General features: G+C 42.3%; 1 protein-coding gene across 1 annotated transcript in view; it reads left to right on the forward strand.

Annotated features, from left to right (window-relative positions):
• Positions 1-7,632: 7,632 nt before the first annotated feature.
• LOC106592019 (aldehyde dehydrogenase family 1 member A3-like) overlaps positions 7,633-26,806 on the forward strand; it is a 59,897-nt gene continuing 40,723 nt past the window's right edge. The window contains 9 exon segments of the mRNA XM_045708827.1: positions 7,633-7,940; positions 8,554-8,658; positions 11,886-12,026; positions 15,456-15,585; positions 19,141-19,202; positions 21,473-21,601; positions 23,884-23,997; positions 24,541-24,643; positions 25,199-25,383. Coding sequence (XP_045564783.1) covers positions 7,830-7,940; positions 8,554-8,658; positions 11,886-12,026; positions 15,456-15,585; positions 19,141-19,202; positions 21,473-21,601; positions 23,884-23,997; positions 24,541-24,643; positions 25,199-25,383 — 1,080 coding nt within the window. The 5' untranslated portion in view covers positions 7,633-7,829.

A 26,806-nucleotide genomic window follows, 5' to 3' on the forward strand; every position in this document is an offset into this window, starting at 1 on the left:
GCAACTGCCCAATGGGCTCGGGAGTGGCGAAGGTTAAGTCTTGTGTCCTCCGAAACATGACCAGCCTAACCGCGCTCCTTAACCTGTTAGGGGTAGGGGGCAGTATTTACACGGCCGGATAAAAAACGTACCCGATTTAAACTGGTTACTACTCTTACCCAGAAACGAGAATATGCATATAGTTATTGGCTTTGGATAGAAAACCCCCTAAAGTTTCTAAAACTGTTTGAATGGTGTCTGTGAGTATAACAGAACTCATATGGCAGGCAAAAACCTGAGAAGATTCCTTACAGGAAGTGGCCTGTCTGACCATTCCTTGAGCATCTTGCCTCTGTTTATTGAAGACTGAGGATCTTTGCTGTAACGTGACACTTCCTACGGCTCCCATAGGCTCTCAGAAGGCGGGAAAAAGCTGAATGATATCGAGGCAGCCCCAGGCTGAAACACATTTGCGCTTTTGGCAAGTGGCCGATCAGAGGACAATGGGCTTAGGCGCGTGCACGAGTCGACCCCATGCTTTATTTTCTTTCGTCTTTTTACCTAAACGCAGATTCCCGGTCGGAATATTATCGCTTTTTTTACGAGAAAAATGGCATAAAAATTGATTTTAAACAGCGGTTGACATGCTTCGAAGTACGGTAATGGAATATTTCGAATTTTTTGTCACGAAATGCGTCGTGCTCGTCACCCTTCTTTACCCTTTCGTATAGTGTCTTGAACGCACGAACAAAACTCTGCTGTTTGGATATAACTATAGATTATTTGGGACCAAACCAACATTTGTTATTGAAGTAGAAGTCCTGGGAGTCCATTCTGACGAAGAACACCAAAGGTAATAACATTTTTCTTATAGTAAAATCTGACTTTGGTGAGTGCTAAACTTGCTGGGTGTCTAAATAGCTAGCCCTGTGATGCCGGGCTATCTACTTAGAATATTGCAAAATGTGCTTTCACCGAAAAGCTATTTTAAAATCGGACATATCGAGTGCATAGAGGAGTTCTGTATCTATAATTCTTAAAATAATTGTTATGCTTTTTGTGAACGTTTATCGTGAGTAATTTAGTAAATTTTTTGTAAATTCACCGGAAGTTTGCGGGGGGTATGCTAGTTCTGAACGTCACATGCTAATGTAAAAAGCTGGTTTTTGATATAAATATGAACTTGATTGAACAAAACATGCATGTATTGTATAACATAATATCCTAGGTGTGTCATCTGATGAAGATCATCAAAGGTTAGTGCTGCATTTAGCTGTCTTCTGGGTTTTTGTGACATTATATGCTAGCTTGAAAAATGGGTGTCTGATTATTTCTGGCTGGGTACTCTGCTGACATAATCTAATGTTTTGCTTTCGTTGTAATGCCTTTTTTAAATCGGACAGTGTGGTTAGATTAATGAGAGTCTTGTCTTTAAAATGGTGTAAAATAGTCATATGTTTGAGAAATTGAAGTAATAGCATTTCTAAGGTATTTGAATAACGCGCCACAGGATTCCACTGGCTGTTACGTAGGTGGGACGATTTCGTCCCGCCGACCCTAGAGAGGTTAATACCCGCCAGCTTTACCCGGAAGCCAGCTGCACCAATGTGTCAGAGGAAACACCATTCAACTGACGACCGGGGTCAGCCTGCAGGCACCCGGCCCGCCACAAGAAGTCGCTAGAGTGAGATAAGCCAAGTAAAGCCCCCCATGGTGAAACCTTCCCCTAACCCAAACGACGCTGGGCCAATTGTGCTCCATCCTATGGGACTCCTGGACACGGCCGGTTGTGGCACAGCCCAGGAATAAACCCGGGTCTGTAGTAATGCCTCTAGCCACTCGGGACGCCAGCCAATACTATTTTTTATGCTTGTTTTCACTTAATACTTTGGGATACTGGTGCACTTGTAGTCAGAAAGACCCTTTTTTGGTGTAGGCAACAATAGATCTACATGATTTTCTTCATAAAGCATTTCATATTTTGTGGAGCCTACATTACACACTTTTCTTCATAATGCATTTAATACAAGGCTCAACTTTTTAGTGTATATTACACCATTTCTTTCATAATTAATTTTATACAAGGCTATGTGGAACTGTCTTGGCATAATATGGACTTGGTCTTTTACCAAATAAGGCAATCTTCTGTATACCACCCCTACCTTGTCACAACACAACTGATTGTCTTAAACACATTAAGAAGGAAATAAACTCCACAAATGAACTTTTAACAAGGCACACCTGTTTTTTTTTTATCCATTCCAGGTGACTACCTAATGAAGCTGGTTGAGAGAATGCCAAGAGTGTGCAAAGCCATCATCAAGACAAAGGGTGGCAACTTTGAAGAATCTCAAATATAAAATATATTTTGATTTGTTTAACACTTTTGTGGTTACTACATAATTCCATATGTGTTATTTCATAGTTTTGATGTTTTCACTATTATTCTACAATGTAGAAAACAGTAAAAATAAAGAAAAACCCTTGAATGAGTAGGTGTGTCCAAACTTTTGACTAGTACTGTATAACCCCTAACTTGAGTTCAGTCTTCGCCAATGAGAATCAAGAGGGCCCTAGCTTCGTCCTTCATGGCCGTAGAAAATCCTACATCCATCTCATTAGATAAGAACAGGATGGATCAACACTGATTCATATTACTGAATTGCATCCTAAAAAAGGATAGTTGTGTTTTGCGGCATAACACACTTACATTGTTTGTTGACCCATATGTTTTATTTTATTATATTAGGGATCCCCATTCGCTGCTGCCAAGGCAACAGCTACTCTTCCTGGGGTCCAAACATATTAAGACACTTATATTACACATAAAACAAAATATAAAACAGTACATCATATAAAACTGTCACACCACCACATATACACAACACAAAATATATGATACCACCATACAACAATATTACAATGTATGTGTGTAGAGTGTGTGTGCTAGCGCCCGTGTGTTTATGTCTGTCTGTACCTGTGTCTCTTCACAGTCCCCGCTGTTCCATAAGGTGTATTTCTATCTGTTTTTTTAAATCTGATTCTACTGTTTACATCAGTTACCTGATGTGGAATAGAGTTCCATGTAGCCATGGCTCTATGAAGTACTGTTCTGGACTTGGTGATTGTGAAGAGACCTCTGGTGGCATGTCTTGTGGGGTATGCATGGGTGTCCGAGTTATGTGCTAGTAGTTTAAACAGCCACCTTGGTGAATTCAGTTTGTTAACACCTCTTACAAAAACAAGTAGGGATGAAGTCAATCTCTCCTCCACTTTAAACCAGGGGAGATTGACATGCATATCATTAATGTAAGCTCTCTGTGTACATTTAAGGGCTAGCCGCACTGCCCTGTTCTGAGCCAATTGCAAGTCCCTCTTTGTGGCACCTGACCACACAACTGAACAGTAGTCCAGGTGCAACAAAATTAGGGCCTGTAGGACCTGCCTTGTTGACAGTGTTGTCAAGAAGACAACATTGCACTTTATTATAGACAGACTTCCCCCCCATCTTAGCTACTATTGCATCAACATGTTTTGACCATAACAGTTTACAATCCAGGGTTACGCCAAGCTGTTTAGTCACCTCAACTTGCTCAAGTTCCACATTATTCATTACAAGATTTAGTTGAGGTTTATGGTTTTGTGAATGATTTGTCCCAAATACAATGCTTTTAGTTAAAAAATATTTAGGACTAACTTGTTCCTTGCCACCCATTCTGAAACTAACTGCAGCTCTTTGTTAAGTGTTGCAGTCATTTCAGTCGCTGTAGTAGCTGACGTATACAGTGTTGAGTCATACGCATACATAGACACACTGGCTTTACTCAAAGTAATCAAAAAGTAAGGGGCCTAAAGAGCTGCCCTGGGGAATTCCTGATTCTATCTGGATTATGTTGGAGAGGGTTCCATTAAAGAACACCCTCTGTGTTCTGTTAGACAGGTAGCTCTTTATCCACAATATAGCAGGGGGTGTAAAGCCGTAACACAAGTTTTTTCATCAACAGACTATGATCGATAACGTCAAAAGCCATACTGAAGTCTAACAAAACAGCTCCCACAATCATTTTATCATCAATTTCTCTTAGCCAATCATCAGTAATTTGTGTAAGTATTGTGCTTGTTGAATGTCCTTCCCTATAAGCGTGCTGAAAGTCTGTTGTCAATTTGTTTACTGTAAAATAGCATTGTATCTGGTCAAACACCATTTTTCCCAAAAGTTTACATAAGTGTTGGTAACAAGCTCATTGGTAAGCTATTTGAGCCAATAACGGGGTCATTACTATTCTAGGTTAGCGGAATGACTTTTTCATCCCTCCAGGCCTGAGGACACCCACTTTCTAGTGGCTTAGATTGAAGATATGGCAAATAGGGGTGGCAATATCATCCACTATTATCCTCAATATTTTTACATCCAATTTTCAATTTCAGGTTATTAGATGTATAAGTTTCAGTAACAAAAGAACACCATGGTTGTAATAAGACTTTAAACAGGTAGTTTGTAAATGTGTAGAATGTGTTTGTTTTGGGTCCACATTGATAATTAAACTTATGTAAATTAGACAGTCACAGAGGATTTTTGCTGAATAACTGGTCAGGGCATACTGTAGCACTTTCTATTCAGCTTCAGGCTACTTTGATGTAAGGCTTGACGACACCTGTAGTGACTACTTCTATCCGTCACACCCATTGTTGCTTATCCATGGATCACAAGATATACAGTTGAAGTTGGAAGTTTACATACACTTAGGTTGGAGTCATTAAAACTCATTTTAATACCACTCCACAAATTTCTTGTTAATAAACTATAGCTTTGGCATGTCGGTTAGGACATCTACTTTGTGCATGACACAAGTAATTTTTCCAACAATTGTTTACAGACAGCTAATTTCACTTATAATCCACTGTATCACAATTCCAGTGGGTCAGAAGTTTACATACACTAAGTTGACTGTGCCTATAAACAGCTTGGAAAATTCCAGAAAATGATGTCATGGCTTTAGAAGGTTCTGACAGGCTAAATTATATAATTTGAGTCAATTGGAGGTGTACCTGTGGATGTATTTCAAGGTCTACCTTCAAACTCAGTGCCTCTTTGTTTGACATCATGGGGAAATCAACCAAAACCTCAGAAGAAAATTGTAGACCTCCACAAGTCTGGTTTATCCTTGGGAGCAATTTCCAAATGTCTGAAGGTACCACGTTCATCTGTACAAACAATAATAAGCTAGTATAAACACCATGGGACCACGCAGCCGTCATACCGCTCAGGAAGGAGATGCGTTCTGTCTCCTAGAGATGAACGTACTTTGGTGCGAAAAGTGCAAGTCAATCCCAAAACAACAGCAAAGGACCTTGTGAAGTTGCTGGAGGAAACAGGTAGAAAAGTATCTATATCCACAGTAAAACGAGTCCTATATCGACATAACCTGAAAGGCCGCTCAGCAAGGAAGAAGCCACTGCTCCAAAACCGCCATAAAAAAGTCAGACTACAGTTTGCAACTGCACATGGGGACAAAGATCATACTTTTTGGAGAAATGTCCTCTGGTCTGAGGAAACAAAAATATAACTTTTTGGTCATAATGACCATCGTTATGTTTGGAGGAAAAAGGGGGAGGCTTGCAAGCCGAAGAACACCATCCCAAATGTGAAGCACGGGGGTGGCAGCATCATGTTGTGGGGTTGCTTTGCTGCAGGAGGGACTGGTGCGCTTCACAAAATAGATGGCATCATGAGGGAGGAAAATTATGTGGATATATTGAAGCAACATCTCAAGACATCAATCAGGAAGTTAAAGCTTGGTCGCAAATGGGTCTTCCAAATGGACAATGACCTCAAGCATACTTCCAAAGATGTGGCAAAATGGCTTAAGGACAACAAAGTCAAGGTATTGGAGTGGCCATCACAAAGCCCTGACCTCAATCCTATAGAAAATGTGTGGGTAGAACTGAAAAAGCGAGCAAGGAGGCATGCAAACCTAACTCAGTTACACCAGCTCTGTCAGGAGGAATGGGACAAAATTCACCCAACTTATTGTGGTAAGCTTGTGGAAAGCTACCCGAAACGATTGACCCAAGTTAAACAATTTAAAGGCAATGCTACCAAATACTAATTGAGTGTATGTAAACTTCTGACCCACTGGGAATGTGATGAAAGAAATAAAAGCTGAAATAAATCATTCTCTCTACTATTATTCTGACATTTCACATTCTTAAAATAAAGTGGGGATCCTAACTGACCTAAGACAGGGAATTTTTACTAGGATTAAATGTCAGGAATTGTCAAAAACTGAGTTTAAATGTATTTGGCTATGGTTTATGTAAACTTCCGACTTCAACTGTATCATTGTAATTACACCCAACACAATGTTGAAAACCAGAATGCTTCCTAACACTAGATCACATAACTAGACGTTAGCTGGACGTGGTCCCAACGCTGCCACCAATGTAGCGGAATAAAGTGAAAGCTGCAACAGGGACTCTAACCAGGGCTCATACGTGGCAAAGTAAACTCTAAGGGCTGCTAACATGAAAGCCTAGTAGGCCTACAATGCTGACATATGCCTTGTTACAATAGCCTAAGTATATAACATGATTGACACGACCGTAATAATAATCATTAAACGGCCTTGGACGTGTCATAAGTGTATGCCAACATAATTCATTATTTTCCATTAACCTGTTTAACTGCATTGATATGGCTTAACTGATCATAGTCCAGACTCGTTATAGATGCAAATACCATGCAGTTGATTCAGGGGAATTTAAACATATATATATTTTTTTTAGGTCTTCTGTTTTCCCACCTTTGTTGGTGAATTCATTTCCCATCATGAAAATGTATCCCCATTCCCAATCAAATACCTTCATCGATATCACCATTTTTTGGGGGGACAAATACAGCTTTTTACTCCAATTTGGCAACCCTCATAGAATCCGACATAGCACCAGTATCCCAAAGTATTAAGCAAAAACAACCATAGAAAAAACGTAAGGCTACTATTATATTATAAGTATTTCGGGTGACAATCTGGTTGATTAACAATATTGGGTTGTTAACATGTTTATATATATATATATATATATATATAATATATATAATAAATGTGGGACACAAAAAAGGCAGTGTGGAGCACCATTGCCCAAAATGCATTGCCCCAATAACTTTTAAAAGATTGTTCTGAAGTTTTCCCCACAATTTTTTTTATCTATGAATGAAGTCACACAAAAATGTGTCTATATTGCTACGAATTAAGTCTCACAAAAATACATGTATTTTCACACGAATTAAGCCACACAAAAACGCACAAAATCTGCTGAAATACTTTTTGTACATATTTGCACGAACTGAGTGTGAGATTGTGTTGGAAATGTATACACTTGAACGTACTGCTGTCCGTGTTCTACAATTTTGCCATCTGTAGTCTAAAAGCATCCACAGTAATTAGCATCCATTTGAATGGCTTAAGTTCCATACTTTGACACCTTGCACTTTCCCCAATGAATAAGTTGACACGCAAAAATTGTACCTGCCACACATGTCCTTGAGTAGCCGACCGTCAATATAAAAGAGTATGTCATTATATCTTTATCCTGTTACGTTAAACATTCCTATTAACAACAATATTCCAGGAGGCTTTTGGTTTATGATTCCATGCTGCAGATACTGGGGCCTGATATTTTGATAAGGGCAGAGTTGGGTTACCCTCAGCTGCTCTGGGGAGAGAGCGAGAGAGAGAGAGCGAGGGAGGATTTTCGCATTCTTATAAAGACCGCTGGATGCGCTTGTAGTGCTCAGTAGACAGACACACATAGAGAATACAGTTGTGGCAGGACTGGACCGGTGACGCAGAATGGCTCAGAACGGAACTACAGAGAACGGGGTGACCGGGGCGAATGGCGATGGGAGCCCTCCCATGCCTTTTCCCCAGCCCGTCAAAGTGCAGGAGATACGCCACACCAAGGTGAGACGCACGTCTTATTAAGTAACATAGCAGCAATCACTGAATAGTGAAAATGTAATGTGAAAAAAAGTATTAAGCCGAAACATCTGAAACACCGGTATGCACAACTTTCGAAACTTTTTAACTGTTTTGAACTATATAAATATATACGTTTAGAAACGTTTTAACTGTTTTGAACATAGTACTACTGCATTGTTGGGAAAGAGCATTCAAGAAAGTAATTTCACTGTGCTAGTTAGTTAGTGCACGTACTGTACTAGTTAGTGCACGTGACCATAAAAATGTGAAACTTGAGTGTAAGGTATAAGGTATAATATAATGTCAAAGTACATGTTTAAGACATCATAAGCCAGGGCAGGTGAATTTCGTCAAGTTATTCTAATGCATTTTAGTCTGTAGCCTGTGCGCAGGCTAGAGTTTGTGGTTTGCCTGTTGGTGTGCTATCCATGTCTTCATATTGCAGTTGGATCCAAAAGATTGCATAAAAAATATATTTGAAAACCAAAAAACACTTGAGTTATGCTCCTGTGTTATATAGCTTACTGATAGTAGCCTAATGAACAAGTGTAAAACAGTATTTTTTTAAAACAGCATCTTTCTTTGTGTCCAACAGATTTTTATCAACAATGAGTGGCACACCTCTCTCAAAGGAAAGACGTTTCAGACCTTCAATCCAGCAACAGGTGTCAAAATCTGTGAAGTGGAAGAAGCAGACAAAGTATGTACCTAAAACATTAATTCATGTTTGATTAGGCCCATGTCTTAATTACTAAGATGACTTGAGGAAAAAATGAATGTTTGCTAAATCAAATGAACAGAATTTGATTACTACTACTGCAGTGATCCTGTCTTTTCTCCACCTCTCTATCTCTCTATCTCTCTATCTCTCTTCATCTGGTTCTGATTGCCATTTCAGGGACCGCAGGGGGTCTACGAAAATATATATATATATATATATATATATAAAAACGTTTTTTTTCTCCAATGTTTTTATGAATATCGCTAGCAGCAACAGAATAAACACATTTTTAATTGCATACCATAAAAGAGGATAATATTTTTACTTTATTTGTCAACTCCTAATATTGAGAAAATTACACTCACTGGAGCTAATACACTGACTGGAGTGTCTGACATAGGCTTTGAAAAAGCACCAGTCAATAGGCTACCTGTCAGTAGGCTACCTGTCAATAAGCTACCTGTCAGTAGGCTACCTGTCAATAAGCTACCTGTCAGTAGGCTACCAGTCAATAGGCTACCTGTCAGTAGGCTACCAGTCAATAGGCTACCTGTCAGTAGGCTACCTGTCAGTAGGCTACCTGTCAATAGGCTACCTGTCAGTAGGCTACCAGTCAATAGGCTACCTGTCAGTAGGCTACCAGTCAATAGGCTACCTGTCAGTAGGCTACCTGTCAGTAGGCTACCTGTCAATAGGCTACCTGTCAATAGGCTACCTGTCAGTTGGCTACCTGTCAATAAGCTACCTGTCAGTAGGCTACCAGTCAATAGGCTACCTGTCAGTAGGCTACCAGTCAATAGGCTACCAGTCAATAGGCTACCAGTCAATAGGCTACCAGTCAATAAGCTACCTGTCAGTAGGCTACCAGTCAATAGGCTTCCAGTCAATAGGCTACCTGTCAGTAGGCTACCAGTCAATAGGCTACCTGTCAATAGGCTACCAGTCAATAGGCTACCTGTCAGTAGGCTACCAGTCAATAGGCTACCTGTCAGTAGGCTACCAGTCAATAGGCTACCTGTCAGTAGGCTACCTGTCAATAGGCTACCTGTCAATAGGCTACCTGTCAGTAGGCTACCAGTCAATAGGCTACCTGTCAGTAGGCTACCAGTCAATAGGCTACCTGTCAGTAGGCTACCTGTCAATAGGCTACCTGTCAGTAGGCTACCAGTCAATAGGCTACCTGTCAGTAGGCTACCTGTCAATAAGCTACCTGTCAGTAGGCTACCAGTCAATAGGCTACCTGTCAGTAGGCTACCAGTCAATAGGCTACCAGTCAATAGGCTACCAGTCAATAAGCTACCTGTCAGTAGGCTACCAGTCAATAGGCTTCCAGTCAATAGGCTACCTGTCAGTAGGCTACCAGTCAATAGGCTACCTGTCAATAGGCTACCAGTCAATAGGCTACCTGTCAGTAGGCTACCAGTCAATAGGCTACCTGTCAGTAGGCTACCAGTCAATAGGCTACCTGTCAATAGGCTACCTGTCAATAGGCTACCTGTCAGTAGTCTACCTGTCAATAAGCTACCTGTCAGTAGGCTACCAGTCAATAGGCTACCTGTCAGTAGGCTACCAGTCAATCGGCTACCTGTCAGTAGGCTACCAGTCAATAGGCTACCTGTCAGTAGGCTACCTGTCAATAGGCTACCTGTCAGTAGGCTACCAGTCAATAGGCTACCTGTCAGTAGGCTACCAGTCAATAGGCTACCAGTCAATAGGCTACCTGTCAGTAGGCTACCAGTCAATAGGCTACCTGTCAGTAGGCTACCAGTCAATAGGCTACCAGTCAATAGGCTACCAGTCAATAGGCTACCTGTCAATAGGCTACCTGTCAGTCGGCTACCAGTCAATAGGCTACCAGTCAATAGGCTACCAGTCAATAGGCTAACAGTCAATAGGCTACCTGTCAGTAGGCTACCAGTCAATAGGCTTCCAGTCAATAGGCTACCTGTCAGTAGGCTACCAGTCAATAGGCTACCTGTCAGTAGGCTACCAGTCAATAGGCTACCAGTCAATAGGCTACCTGTCAGTAGGCTACCAGTCAATAGGCTTCCAGTCAATAGGCTACCTGTCAGTAGGCTACCAGTCAATAAGCTACCAGTCAATAGGCTACCAGTCAATAGGCTACCTGTCAGTAGGCTACCAGTCAATAGGCTACCAGTCAATAAGCTTCCAGTCAATAGGCTACCTGTCAGTAGGCTACCAGTCAATAAGCTACCAGTCAATAGGCTACCAGTCAATAGGCTACCTGTCAGTAGGCTACCAGTCAATAAGCTACCAGTCAACAGGCTACCAGTCAATAGGCTAACAGTCAATAGGCTACCAGTCAATAGGCTACCAGTCAATAGGCTAACAGTCAATAGGCTACCAGTCAATAGGCTAACAGTGCGGCAAGTGCCGTTCACTGCTGGTAATCTTTCTTGACCTGGACATGTTTGCCAAGACATGGCTAACCTTAGTTTAAACAGCTAAAACTCTTAGCGAAAATCTGTTTGGAGTTACTACCTTTTTAGCTAATAGTCTGTTAGAGACTACACTTCCTCTTCCAATTATAATGTGGGGAGGTCAAAATAATGAAAACTATTTACCAAATCTATCATTTTAAAATGTTGATTACTTCTCATTGCCATTATGATTCACCTGATGATTTTTTAAACATTTTACCTTTATTTAACTAGGCAAGTCAATTAAGAACAAATTCTTATTTTCAATGACGGCCTAGGAACAGTGGGTTAACTGCCTTGTTCAGGGGCAGAACAACAGCTTTGTACCTTGTCAGCTTGGGGATTAGATCTTGCAACCTTTCGGCTACTGGTCCAACACTCTAACCACTTGGCTACCTGCCGCCCATGATAAGACAAGACATGAAATAAATGTTTTTACTAACGTATGATGGGGTCCCTGGGTTGCCAGTTTAACTGGGAGGGGTCCCTGGTCAAGAAAAGATTGAAGACCCTTGATCTCGGCCTATATGTTCAATTTCCTTTTCCATAGCCTAATTTAAAACCGAGAGAGTGACTGTCTATCAACTCAATGTCAAGGTCCTTTATTAGGCTACAGGCAAAAATACATTTTTGCAAATTAATTAGGCCTATCAATTATCATTAGCCTGCTCATAATTGTAACTTATGCAAAACAATATTACCCATAGAAATGTTTTAGGTAGGTTATCAGTTGTCTGTGTGAAAGCTGTTGATGTGTACCTGCAGGCAGATGTGGACAAGGCTGTAAAGGCTGCCAGGGCGGCCAGCCAGAGGGGCTCGCCGTGGCGAAGGATGGACGTGTCAAGCCGGGGGCGACTCCTGCACAAGCTCGCTGACCTGATGGAGAGGGACCGGGCACTGCTAGCGGTAAGTTGTGGATATAACGGCCTATTAACATTATTTGTCTCTAGACTGTAGAAGGCTACAACTAGCAGCCTATTGGTCAACTGACATCTGTCACCTGCATTGTGAAGGTAGCCTATCATCTAGTTTGGGTGTCCAGAGAGAATTGACAGCAGCAGCGCAATGCACCAGACGCTGAAGGTGCATGATCTGTGATTGAAAATCTTTTCCAAGCTGCTATGTCGCGATTCGAGTAATATATATTTTTCAGTTCTACACTTGTTGCTATATAATCCCCACACAACCTTGACATTCATTCTAATATTGTTGGTGAGTGTCTGTGTGACATTAGGCCTGTGTGTGTTACAAGAGAAGACCGTAATTGGGAAAAAGTTTAACTGACATGGAATTGTATTGACAGTGGACTAATGGACAAAATACCAAAATATAGTTTTGGAGTGTAGTATTAATTTAACCTAAAAAAATATAACCGCCTTTTGTCAATAATCAAATAATGTACATACAAAACATCTATCAAAAACATATTTTTAAGTTGATTGACATAGACTGACCAGGTGAATCCAGGTGAAAGCTACTGTATGATCCCTTATTGATGTCACTTGTTAAATCCACTTCAATCAGTGTAGATGAAGGGGGACACAGGTTAAAGAAGTTTTAAGCCTTGAGACAATTGAGACATGGGTTGTTATTGTGTGCCATTCAGAGGGTGAATGGGCAAGACACAAGATTTAGGTGCCTTTGAACGGGACATGGTGGTAGGTGCCTTTGAACGGGACATGGTAGTAGGTGCCTTTGAACGGGACATGGTAGTAGGTGCCTTTGAACGGGACATGGTAGTAGGTGCCTTTGAACGGGACATGGTGGTAGGTGCCTTTGAACGGGACATGGTAGTAGGTGCCTTTGAACGGGACATGGTGGTAGGTGCCTTTGAACGGGACATAGTGGTAGGTGCCCTTGAACGGGACATGGTAGTAGGTGCCTTTGAACGGGACATGGTGGTAGGTGCCTTTGAACGGGACATGGTGGTAGGTGCCTTTGAACGGGACATGGTAGTAGGTGCCTTTGAACGGGACATGGTGGTAGGCGCCTTTGAACGGGACATGGTAGTAGGTGCCAGGTAGGTGCAACTGAATATTAAGAAGGTGTTCATAATGTTTGGTATAGTCAGTGTATAGATGAGTTAGAACAATGTTTTGGCCAACTTAAAATGTGAGGCTTATGCAACACCATCATTTGGTGGGTGTTTATATTTCTCCTATTTCATATATGTGCAAGGTTGTATTAATATGCATGTATGAATTGGAAATGTGTTTTCTGCATAACGATATCCCAACTCTACCTGAGAGGGTCTGCCATAATTAACAGCAACCCCTGGTGCTTGTAGGGTTATGTGTCCTGCTCCAGGCCACATCAACAGATTCTTCACCTTTGCGGGTCGAGGATTTGAACTAACAACTTTTCAGTTATTGGCCCAACGTTGAAAAACACAAGGCTACCTGCCGCCACTTCTCCAAAAAGTTGAGTCAACTCAAAAAGGCTGTGGAACTACTGTAGTTACTAAAGGATCTTGAGTTGGGCCACCTTGGATTATTTCAGACAGTGCAAATCAGATATTACAGTGGTGGGTGATCGAAGCCAAGTTCCAATGCCTTCTCACATGTTCCAATGCCTTTTCAATCGAGTTTCCAGATTGCATTAGGAGTCAGATTTGTAAATGAAACATTACAGATGAGAGTGAAGTCATATTATGGGATCGCATGTGGCTGCTAATTGAAAACATGCTCTGGGAGGGCTGCTTGTGCTGGGGTATCGCTAATTACGCTAACCCCTGTTCTGTTTGTGGGGGAAATAAAGACCAGATTTAGCGTTTAGCTCAATGAAAAGATACAGGATAAATCTATTGGTGTTCTAGCTCTGTGGCAGTGCTTCGTCTCTCATTATCTGTCCATTTGCATTGGGTTAAATTAGATCTTATTTGTCAGATAGCCTACATATGTCATTGCTGGTGCTGCACTTGATCTGGTTCTCCCATAGAGATAGATAGAGGACTCTAGTGCCCAAAAGTCTGATTTAGCATTGGCAGTGTCATTGAGGCCTTTCACCATTTTGAAGTAGCCAACTCGGTGGGAATTCCAATGGGTTAAGGAAGGAGCACAAATGGATATAGCTGGTCCGCACTCAAAAAGGAGATTCAAGGTTTCTTTATAGTATTTTGTTAATTCGGGGGTAGGTAGATAGACAAACATTTCGGCCTTCCTAAGCCTTCGTCAGTGTAATTCACAAGGATCACATAATTCCATCAGGGTCATCAGCTAATGAACTATACTCGTAAGCAAACATTCCATAACTGCAGGTGGCAGTAAATTGCCAGCCTTGACTTTATACCTGTTCAGACAACACACTCCAGGTGGCAGTATGCACCCTTTCAGTTTGTTTAACAACTCATAGAAGAAGTACTAGAACAAAATTGACTACTTCAAAATGGAGATGCCAGTGCACTCACAGATGCCATAATAGGACTGATACAATGTCCTCTATCATTCTCTATTGGTTATCCCAAACCCCAAGGTAAATCAAGCGCACCTCAAATACTTTCAAGTAGGCTTATTTTAAAGTATTTGACGTATGTATTTGACCCAGGTTTTTAGTAAACACTTGACTTGTGTCCCACTTGGCATGAGACAGTCAATTAAAGAACTTGAGTATCATAGCACCATATAAGTGTACAAATCATGTTTGACTGTGGGTCTCACCATACAATATTTTTCTCTTCCCCAACACATTCGGCTTAGTGGTTTCAAGCAGCTTGTGTCCGTCAAAGAGTTTAGTAACTTACGTACAGTCACTTTTTGAAATACTGTCAAATGCACAACATCATGGATTGCTTTTGTCAAGGTTTCTGTCCACCCCTCTGCTCTATAGAAATGATTGTTCATCTAGATTTGAAAAACATTTGATATGACATTCAGATTCAGATGGATCTGTTGTATTTTCTGGTCATCTAATGTTCCAGCTCACAGCAGCCTTGGCTACACAGAGAGACAACCGTGCTAGCGATGGCAGCCATGCCGTACCCTGGCCTCTGCTCAGCCTCCTATTAGCATTATTATTATTAGCATTATTACTTTTCTTTCTGAACCCATGAACTCCCACAGCATATTCACTTCTTGGCGCACGTCGAGGGCATAAAACATTGTTTTGTAGCAACCAAGGGGTTGATGGTGCTGCGCTTGCAGCCGACTGAGTAAAAGATGACAGAAACTCTCAAAATAGATTTTTGAGAACATATATTATTAGTTATTTTTTGTTCCACAACAGATATTTTTTCCTCCTATTGAGATGATTCTGCCTCAGGTTTCCCAGAAGTTAGGATAGCCTGCATTAATGTGGCCTTAATGCACTATGCTCAATGTTTCTGATTCTCTTTTACAGACTATGGAGACTATAGACACTGGGAAGCCATTCCTACATTCTTTCTTCATTGATCTGGACGGCAGCATCAAAACCCTTAGATACTATGCCGGTTGGGCCGACAAGATACATGGCAAAACCATGCCTGTAGGTAAGTGTCTCTGTGCTGCTTTAAAACCTTTTAGATTGCCAGGCTATTACTTTCACCTACAGGTATAGTGCATTATGATCTGTTAAAAGCACGTAGGCTTACGACCCCTTATAACGTCTCATTATCATCTCGTAATGATCCAGTTATTACCATTTCATACATTTATAATACAACAAGATTTCCAAACAGTGTTATTATATGCTTATCACAGGTAATAATGCATTATAACAGCCAGCTTTTATTAAAGTATTTCCCAAAAAGGTCCATGACCTGTCAATCTGATCAAGCTGTTTCGCAACAATCACTTGTCTCTCTCCTTTGTGGCGTAATGGCTCACATAGACTTTCTGTCCACTATATGATTAGCCCACTGGTTCCGCCCAGTCGTCAAGAAACAAGTTAATTAGCGGTCGAGTCACTCAGCCAATCCGTCAATTGTCCGCAGCCCTGGGTGGCATCTCGTCCATCCTCTTAATACTTCCCCCTATTGCAGTGTCAAAAACCATCCTCGGCTGCCACGGCAGGACGTCAGATAGACAAAACAGGCTTCCCTCTTTCCTCCTGATTAGATTCCAATGGGGCAGTTGAGAGACGAAAGGCTGGCGAGGACAAAGGAAGAGGAAGAGGGGGCTGATGGTAATCAGCGAGGTGCAACAGTCTGTGTCGGGATTAGCTGAGAATCAGACACTCCAGATCAGTGCCTGATCAACGCCTCTGAGCTAGCCCCCCCTCTCCTCTCCTCTCCTCTCCTCTCCTCTCCTCTCCTCTCCTCTCCTCTCCTCTCCTCTCCTCTCCTCTCCTCTCCTCTCCTCTCCTCTCCTCTCCTCTCCTCTCCTCCTCTCCTCTCCTCTCCTCTCCTCTCCTCTCTTTTCTCCTCTCTCCTCTTTTCTCTCCTCTCCTCTCTTCTCTCCTCTCTTCTCTTCTCTCTTCTCTCCCCTTTCTCCTCTCTTCTCTCTCTTTCGCTCTCTCTCTCTCTCTCTCTCTCTCTCTCTCTCTCTCTCTCTCTCTCTCTCTCCTCTCCTCTCCTCTCCTCTCCTCTCCTCTCCTCTCCTCTCCTCTCCTCTCCTCTCTGCTCTACTCTCTCCTCTCTTCTCTCGTCTCTTCTGTCTCCTCTCCTTTATCCTCTTACCGCTCTCTGTATCAGGAGCAAGTCACTGACTTAGATCATTATTTTCCTTTTGTAGATATCTGCAAGGCCCTCTCCTCTATCAGCCTCTGTCAGTAGCAACTCCCAGACTAAGATGACTATCCCCTGGTATAATAGTCTGTATACAGTCACTCCTCTACCTGTCAGGAACAACTCCCAGACTAAGGTGACTATCCCCTGGTATAATAGTCTGTATACAGTCACTCCTCTACCTGTCAGGAACAACTCCCAGACTAAGGTGACTATCCCCTGGTATAATAGTCTGTATACAGTCACTCCTCTACCTGTCAGGAACAACTCCCAGACTAAGGTGACTATCCCCTGGTATAATAGTCTGTATACAGTCACTCCTCTACCTGTCAGGAACAACTCCCAGACTAAGGTGACTATCCCCTGGTATAATAGTCTGTATAAGTCACTCCTCTACCTGTCAGGAACAACTCCCAGACTAAGGTGACTATCCCCTGGTATAATAGTCTGTATACAGTCACTGAACAACTCCCAGACTAAGGTGACTATCCCCTGGTATAATAGTCTGTATACAGTCACTCCTCTACCTGCCAGTAGCAACTTGGTGACTAAGAACAGCTCTGGGCCTTGGCCCGGAGTCTGGTTGAGCAGGTAACACTCTCACCTTTAGAACCATATAATACCCCCTGAGATGGGGCTGCTGGTTTCTGCTCTCTCTACTCTGTCTCTCTACTCCTAACCTGTCATGAAAATAATACAAATACGAAAGGAGTTTGGAATTCCTCTCTCCTTAAAAAAAAACAAAAAAAACACTCTGGGCCTAAAAAAGCAAAGGTGCACAGCTCAAAAGTAGTACACTACATAGGAAATAGGGTGCCATTTGGGACACAGTCTAATTCCCTGTACTCTACTGTACATCCCATGTCCACTCCCCTGACTATGGAAATGGAACCTTTGATAAGCTGTAAAGTGTGGGATGAGTGGGCTCACCCAGGACTCAGGGAGATAATGGATCCTGGGTGTGTAGGAGTCTGTCTGGCTGTAATCACCACATACATCAATAGAAGAAACAAGACAAGGTCAGAGTCCCGGAGTGAGACTGTCAGATTGAACCCGTTATCTAGGCTATCAGCTGGGCTTTTGACATGTCCGTGTGTGGAGGTGGAGGGGGATCATGCAAAATGTCACGGAAGGAAGAAAGGTGCCAAAAGTAGAGCACTATATCGGGAATAGGGTGTCATTAAGGCAGCATTGGAGTGAGTAAGTTGTTCCCGCTAGTTGCTATGTCAGAAGGGTGGACCTTAGTTGCACAGATACTGTGGTACAGTAGTGAAAAAGGATTTTGGAATGTCTTGTGTTGGTGTAAATTCATGTTACTGTGCAGTATTATACATGTATTTTTATAATAGACAGTTTCCTGTCTTTGTTTTATGTCGGACTACCTTAAGAGTTGTGCTGTTAGAGTTGAGGGCACTAAAAAGTTTGGTTGCACCACAGTAGACTATTGGTGGAACAATTGCTGCAACACATGTGCAACATGGCACACTAACATGTTGTAACAACAGTTGTTTGTGCAGGGTTTTAACAAACCTTTAGTACCCACAACACCCCAAGTAAGTACATTCTGCTGAACAGAGTAGTTTAAGGTCAAGTCTATCGCATAAACATTCCAACTTAACTTATTTATAAGGGGGGGGGTTAGAGATGGGGGACGCTTTTAATTGCCCCTCCATTCCAAGAAGGTCAAGGGTGACATTTCACTCCAAACAATAGGCTTAATAGTCTGGTTATTGGGGTCTCTGTATCTGCCCGCTCTATTTCCTTCTATTAAACAGGACTTTCAGCCATGTGAGTAGCAAGGCACAGGGACTTTTAGGACGGGCAGAGGAGGAACATGACTGTGTGCTCCCCGTTTATATGGAGACTTTAATAAGGATATTTTTCACCATCATTTCGAAAATGCAAATGGTTGATGTAGCAAAATAAATGGGAAAGGATGCCACATTTAAACAGACTTTAAACTAAATAAATGGGAAAGGATGCCACATTTAAACAGACTTTAAACTAAATAAATGAGAAAGGATGCCACATTCAAACAGACTTTAAACTAAATAAATGAGAAAGGATGCCACATTTAAACAGACTTTAAACTAAATAAATGAGAAAGGATGCCACATTTAAACAGACTTTAAACTAAATAAATGGGAAAGGATGCCACATTTAAACAGACTTTAAACTAAATAAATGGGAAAGGATGCCACATTTAAACAGACTTTAAACTAAATAAATGGGAAAGGATGCCACATTTAAACAGACTTTAAACTAAATAAATGGGAAAGGATGCCACATTCAAACAGACTCTAAACCTGAAGTAATATGTCATTTGGAGTGGAGAGAGATTGATAATGAGTCTCTTGTTGTTGTGTTGTTGTTTTCCAGATGACACGTTTATGTGTTTCACCAGACATGAGCCCATAGGTGTGTGTGGAGCCATCATCCCAGTAAGTCAGACCAGTGTTTTGTGTTTGTGACTCTGTAATAATAATTCATGTAGAATCTGATGGCAGGGTGTGAACAAGTACTAAACACATGCTACTGCTGTACAACAGCTAAACACAATGACTTGGCAAATAGAAGTGGTCAATTTGACCTACATTGACTGAAAGATGCATGCGTACACACCCACCCAACGACCAGAGGTGTACAGTGTCTGAGGTGTACAGTGTCTGAGGTGTACAGTGCAGTGAGTTTTCCTTCACTGTAACAGAATCCCCACAGACGATAACCATGGGACTCAGATACAGTACAGGCCTACAGTACAGCAGACTGTTGGACATTTACGATAGTGATGGACGCACCAATACTCTCCTTTATTCTAGAGACAAGGGAGGATGTTATCGTGAGTGTGCGTGTGTGTGTGTGTGTGTGTGTGTGTGTGTGTGTGTGTGTGTGTGTGTGTGTGTGTGTGTGTGTGTGTGTGTGTGTGTGTGTGTGTGTGTGTGTGTGTGTGTGTGTGTGTGTGTGTGTGTGTGTGTTTCTGTGCCAAACACAAGAGCCGTTCATCATGCTTTTTACTGTCAGTGCTGTCACCCCAAAAACCATATTGTTGTGTGCCTCAGCACCAAGGGCATTACGTGTCCCTGGCACATACAGAAATATAACTCTTAGCATGCGTGTTGACAGTCATAGATCAGTAGAGCTGCAGCAATAACCAGATAGTTCAATCAGCCTGCGCCCCAAATGGCACCCTAGTACCTACATAGTGCACTACTTTTTGACTGACCACTATAGGCTGTAGTGCACTACTTTTGACTGAGCACTATAGGCTATAGTGCACTACATTTGACTGAGCATAATAGGCTGTAGTGCACTACTTTTGACTGAGCATTATAGGCTGTAGTGCACTACTTTTGACTGAGCACTATAGGCTATAGTGCACTACATTTGACTGAGCACTATAGGCTGTAGTGCACAATATAGGGAATAGGGTTCCATTTGGAATGCATTAGAGTAAATTATCCCATTATATTCTCAGGTAACATCTTTCTTGAAAGTGCATTTTGAGGTAAATGCAACTTTATTTGGAATGATACAAAAATTAAGCTTTGAGTTTGGATTGGTCTTTAAAAATAATATTTGTAAGTGGTCGCAGTAAACTGCATTTTACCTAAGGTTCCAACTTCAACTCCATCTGAGGGTGAAATTAAATCCTGGACATGTACTGGAAATCTAATCCTAATCTCTACCTTTCTTCACAAAGCATTCTCTCTCTAAATCCAACTGAAGTGTACCGTTACAGGAACATGACTGTTTACAACTATACATTAAGGCTACGTCCCAAATGGCACCAGGCTCCCTATATAGGGCACTACTTATGACCAGGGACCCCCACTATATGGCGAATAGGGTGTCATTTAGGATGTACCCTTGCAGATCCAAAAACACATCCATATTTCCTTTTTGATTATAACATTGTCAGAAAGCTTGGGGTGGTATAGTGGTCCATGTAGGTTAGAGTAAAGGCTATCACATTGCACCGTGTTCACTAGAGTCTAGACCAGACTGGGGTATCATTTCTATTCCTACATTTTGACTGACTGAATGCGGCCGATGGGCTTTCTCTGCTAGCATAAGTATATGACTTCTTATGTTGCTCCGGCAACAAAGGAACAAGCAGGCTGTTGTTCGACATGGGAGATTATATCATCAAAATGAAATTTATACTGAAGGACGTCGTGTAATTACTAAAAGCACCACTGGCACTCACGCAGACCATGAGTCATCGCTTAGGAAAAACAGGAAGCTTGTATTTTGGGTTACACATCCCAAAAAATCCCTAATTGTGGCGGCTGTATCCAAAGCATTGTAAAAGTTAACAATGCTTAAACAGTAAACATTAGGATTCTTACACGCGTTTGCTGTCTAATTTGTGTTTGAGGGTCTGGTTATTTGTTCATTTATTTCATGAAGTTCTCTGTAGGGAAAATAACAGGGCAGAGAGAAGAGAGGTTTTCGAAGCAGATTGTTTGAATCATCACTTTATAGGATGACAGCACAGCGGTCTTGATTTGCTCTCTAATCAAATCATCACAGTACATCTCTGTACTGAAAGAGCTATATCTTGAAAACTTGGCTGCTGACATGCAACAAATAAAGGGATCATATTAACACTGGACTAATGAAGAAAATACTAAAAGATCGTTTTTGAGTGAACTATCCCTTTAAGTTTTCAACCTGCCTGTCAAATATACACTTGTTTTGTGTCTCCTAGTGGAACTTCCCCCTGCTGATGTTCATGTGGAAGGTGGCCCCGGCGCTGTGCTGTGGTAACACTGTGGTCATCAAGCCAGCCGAGCAGACCCCTCTCACAGCCCTGCACCTAGGATCTCTCATCAAAGAGGTGAGAGAAACTTTTAGGAACAACAGGGGCCTCCAACTCTGTTGCTGAAGAGCTATACTGGGTGAGCATGGTGCAGACTGAAGGGGCTGTGATTGGTTGATTATTTGGAACAGTCAGGTGTGTCAGTGTTGGATTGGTTGATTATTTGGAACAGTCAGGTGTGTCAGTGTTAGATTGGTTGATTATTTGGAACAGTCAGGTGTGTCAGTATTAGATTGGTTGATTATTTGGAACAGTCAGGTGTGTCAGTGTTGGATTGGTTGATTATTTGGAACAGTCAGGTGTGTCAGTGTTAGATTGGTTGATTATTTGGAACAGTCAGGTGTGTCAGTATTAGATTGGTTGATTATTTGGAACAGTCAGGTGTGTCAGTGTTAGATTGGTTGATTATTTGGAACAGTCAGGTGTGTCAGTGTTAGATTGGTTGATTATTTGGAACAGTCAGGTGTGTCAGTATTAGATTGATTGATTATTTGGAACAGTCAGGTGTGTCAGTGTTGGATTGGTTGATTATTTGGAACAGTCAGGTGTGTCAGTGTTGGATTGGTTGATTATTTGGAACAGTCAGGTGTGTCAGTATTAGATTGATTGATTATTTGGAACAGTCAGGTGTGTCAGTGTTAGATTGGTTGATTATTTGGAACAGTCAGGTGTGTCAGTGTTAGATTGGTTGATTATTTGGAACAGTCAGGTGTGTCAGTGTTAGATTGGTTGATTATTTGGAACAGTCAGGTGTGTCAGTGTTAGATTGATTGATTATTTGGAACAGTCAGGTGTGTCAGTGTTAGATTGATTGATTATTTGGAACAGTCAGGTTGACTATTACGTCTGTTGACCAGGAGACTCACCTGAGGTCAAACTATAGACCCTTCTCCTCTCCTCTCCCCTCCCCTCCCCTCCCCTGCTCTCCTCTCCTTTCCTCCCCTCTATCTCTCCTCTCCTCTCCTCTCCTCTCCTCTCCTCTCCTCTCCTCTCCTCTCCTCTCCTCTCCTCTCCTCTCCTCTCCTCTCCTCTCCTCTCCTCTCCTCTCCTCTCCCCTCCCCTCCCCTGCTCTCCTCTCCTTTCCTCCCCTCTATCTCTCCTCTCCCCTCCCCTGCTCTCCTCTCCTTTCCTCCCCTCTATCTCTCCTCTCCTCTATATCTCCTCTCCCCTCCCCTGCTCTCCTCTCCTTTCCTCCCCTCTATCTCTCCTCTATCTCTCCTATCCTCTCCCCTCCCCTCCCCTCCCCTGCTCTCCTCTCCTCTCCTTTCCTTTCCTCTCCTCTCCTCTCCTCTCCTCTCCTCTCCTCTCCTCTCCTCTCCTCTCCTCTCCTCTCCTCTCCTCTCCTCTCCTCTCCTCTCCTCTCCTCTCCACTCCCTCCTTTTCCCTTCTCTATTACAAACATCTTGATCTTTCCCTTTACTCTGCTCCTCATGTTGGGGCTCAGGAGAACAAATATCAAGGTCTTCAACGTAGATCCTACATCAAAGGCAGGGGATTACCCCACCAATACTGTGTGTGTGTGTGTGTGTGTGTGTGTGTGTGTGTGTGTGTGTGTGTGTGTGTGTGTGTGTGTGTGTGTGTGTGTGTGTGTGTGTGTGTGTGTGTGTGTGTGTGTGTGTGTGTGTGTGTGTGATGTGTGTGATGTGTGTGTGTGTGTGCTGATGTGTGTGTGTTTGTTTGTCAGTGCATGCCTTTGTGTGTGTGTGTGTGTACAGTATGAAATGAGACTGTAGTAGTGCCTCGCAGGTTATGAGACATTTGGTTTTAAACCTATTTGGCTTCTCTTACCGGCCATTAGTCCAAATGATCCCGGGCTGTTTTATACCCAGAGAAAAGCCCTGGTCTTATGTGATTAGGCCAGTTAGCTTTTATCATGTCGACAGTAATGATTTTTAAAGGGAAAGACCAGAGTTCTGCTTCTAATCATTGGGTATATGAGAGTTGTTCAGCCAATCAAAGACGACAATGGAAATTGAATAGAAAAAAATACTTATTTATTATATATATATATATATAAAATAAAAGGCACCTGGTGAAATTCCCAGAGTAACTCTCTCATACTCACACACTGTGCTCCTTAAAGGGACATTTCACTCATAAATGAAAGTTTGTCCTATATTTCCAGACCTTAAGAGTAGCCTAATGTTAAGGTGAAACCATGTCCCACAACATGGGTTTTAAAAGTGTAATGCATCTTTAACTCATCCATGTTGACTGGGTTAAGAAGTAGTGAGTAGCGTACCTTATTCCCTTGCACATGGTTCTGATCACTAACATTCGTCGTCGGGTTGCCATGATAGGCCGGTTTCCCCCCCGGAGTGGTGAACATCGTGCCAGGGTTCGGCCCCACAGCAGGCGCAGCCATTGCTAGCCACATGGGCATCGACAAAGTGGCGTTCACGGGTTCTACAAAGGTACGTGCATGTTTGGAAGTATGCATAATGTTGGAGTATTGTGTTTTTTTGTAACTGTTCACTATCTGTTCCCAAATGAACAGACCTGGGTTCAAGTAGTATTTTTCTTTCAAGTAGTCTGCCTGGAGTGTCAGATAGGCGGGGTTTGCACTTTTGTGCCAGACAAGCTCAATCAAATGCAGCTAAAGTATCCAAAGGAAACAAATACTATTTGAACCCAAGGCTGAAAATAAATGATTTTTCAAAGCTAAGTGGGGTACAGGATTGTAAAAGAAACACACTAAATGTTCAGAAATATACTGAGGGTTTTATAATAAATGTCACATTTATTTGACACTTGTTTAAAAATGTTGGTATCTCTCTCATTTCGGCATGCAGTACATGCTTTCATTAACAATCTGTCTCACCGATACCAGTCCCTCGTGCCCTATCAAATCCCAATATACATTTTTAAAAAGTATTTGTTTGAACTGAATGTGCCATATGACACATTGTTATATAACTTCCCTCTGTGATCCGTCCCCACCCTGTTTGTCTCCCCAGGTAGGCCAGTTGATCAAACAGGCCGCAGCAAAGAGTAATCTGAAAAGAGTGACCCTGGAGCTGGGTGGGAAGAACCCCTGCATTGTCTTTGCTGACTCAGACTGTAAGTGATGTGGTTTCTGTCTCTCTACTAAACCAACAAGGCAGAGAGGGAGAACAAAGACAGCAGCTCTGCTAGGCGCAGAGGAAAGGCCTTTGACACAGTGTGTGTGATCAACAGTGCGCCTGTAAGCAATAGAGATCGAGACTGATTGCGAACTGTGTGATGGTTATCGTGACGGACATTGTGTCATCGTGGCTCCTAGCCTATCCAAAATATCAATAATATAACATGATAACCCAGCGGGCAAAACTGGTTGCAATGACGTCTTTACGACGTCTCTGAAGACGTCGTGGTCAGGTTGTATACAAGCTGTAAAGTGACAGGGTTTCTTTTAAATGTGTTTGTGACCAGAAAAATACATATTTACCTGGTTCTAATCTTGTTATCTGACGTCTATACGACCAGAAACCAAGTTTACAACCAGAAAATGATGTCTTTATCATGCCAAATCTTGCCCTCAGGGAAGATGTGGCCAATTGTTATGTTATTACTCTGAGGGACTCTAAGGCATTTGGCGACAGCCTTCGTCAACATCTCTCCTATGTTCACTAACAGTGCAGTTGGCAGTGGAGGAGACCCAAAAGGGAGCCTTCTTCAACCAGGGCCAGTGCTGCACGGCCGCGTCGCGTGTCTTCGTGGAGGAACAGATCTATGAGGAGTTTGTACGCCGCAGCGTCGAGAGTGCCAAGAGTATCGTCATAGGAGACCCCCTGGACCCACGTACATCACACGGACCACAGGTGTCTTTTCTCTCCTCCTCTCCCCTTCTCTTTTCTCTCCTCCTCTCCCCCTCTCTTTTCTTTATTTTCTTCTGGCGCCTCTCAGACAGGTGTTTGGATAGCAGAGCAGACACAGTTTGTCAGAAAGTCTCCACTGATACAGAGCAAGCCGTCCAAACTGCACAACCCATAGTCATTGTGTCTGTGATACTGCCGGTAGAAAAGCATCTCAAATATGTCAACTTACAGCAAAATGCTCAAATATGGGGCAACAGACAGTATACAGTATTCAATTGTATTTATGACACGTGCTGAATACAACTGATGTGGACTTTACAGTGAAATGCTTGCTTCTGAACCTTTCCCAATGATGCAGAGCTTGAAAATAATAATACAAAATAAAATAGTAACACAAGAGGAATACAATACAATACACAAGAATGGAGCTATATACAGGAAGTACCAGTACCAGATCAATGTGGAGCTATATACAGGGAGTACCAGTACCAGATCAATGTGGAGCTATATACAGGAAGTACCAGTACCAGATCAATGTGGAGCTATATACAGGGAGTACCAGTACCAGATCAATGTGGAACTATATACAGGAAGTACCAGTACCAAATCAATGTGGAGCTATATACAGGGAGTACCAGTACCAGATAGATGTGAGGCTATATACAGGGGGTACCAGTACCAAATCAATGTGCTACTATATACAGGGAGTACCAGTACCAGATCAATGTGGAGCTATATACAGGGGAGTACCTGTACCAGATCAATGTGAGGCTATATACAGGGGGTACCAGTACCAGATCAATGTGGAGCTATATACAGGGAGTACCAGTACCAGATAGATGTGAGGCTATATACAGGGGGTACCAGTACCAAATCAATGTGCTACTATATACAGGGAGTACCAGTACCAGATCAATGTGGAGCTATATACAGGGAGTACCAGTACCAGATCAATGTGAGGCTATATACAGGGGGTACCAGTACTAGATCAATGTGAGGCTATATACAGGGAGTACCAGTACCAGATCAATGTGGAGCTATATACAGGGAGTACCAGTACCAGATCAATGTGAGGCTATATACAGGAAGTACCAGATCAATGTGAGGCTATATACAGGAAGTACCAGTACCAGATCAATGTGCAGCTATATACAGGGAGTACCAGTACCAGATCAATGTGGAGCTATATACAGGGAGTACCAGTACCAGATCAATGTGGAGCTATATACAGGGAGTACCAGTACCAGATCAATGTGGAGCTATATACAGGGAGTACCAGTACCAGATCAATGTGGAGCTATATACAGGAAGTACCAGTACCAGATCAATGTGGAGCTATATACAGGGAGTACCAGTACCAGATCAATGTGGAGCTATATACAGGGAGTACCAGTACCAGATCAATGTGGGGCTATATACAGGAAGT

Source organism: Salmo salar, chromosome ssa26 (genome assembly GCF_905237065.1).
Source record: "Salmo salar chromosome ssa26, Ssal_v3.1, whole genome shotgun sequence".
In the NCBI taxonomy this organism is placed as follows: domain Eukaryota; kingdom Metazoa; phylum Chordata; class Actinopteri; order Salmoniformes; family Salmonidae; genus Salmo; species Salmo salar.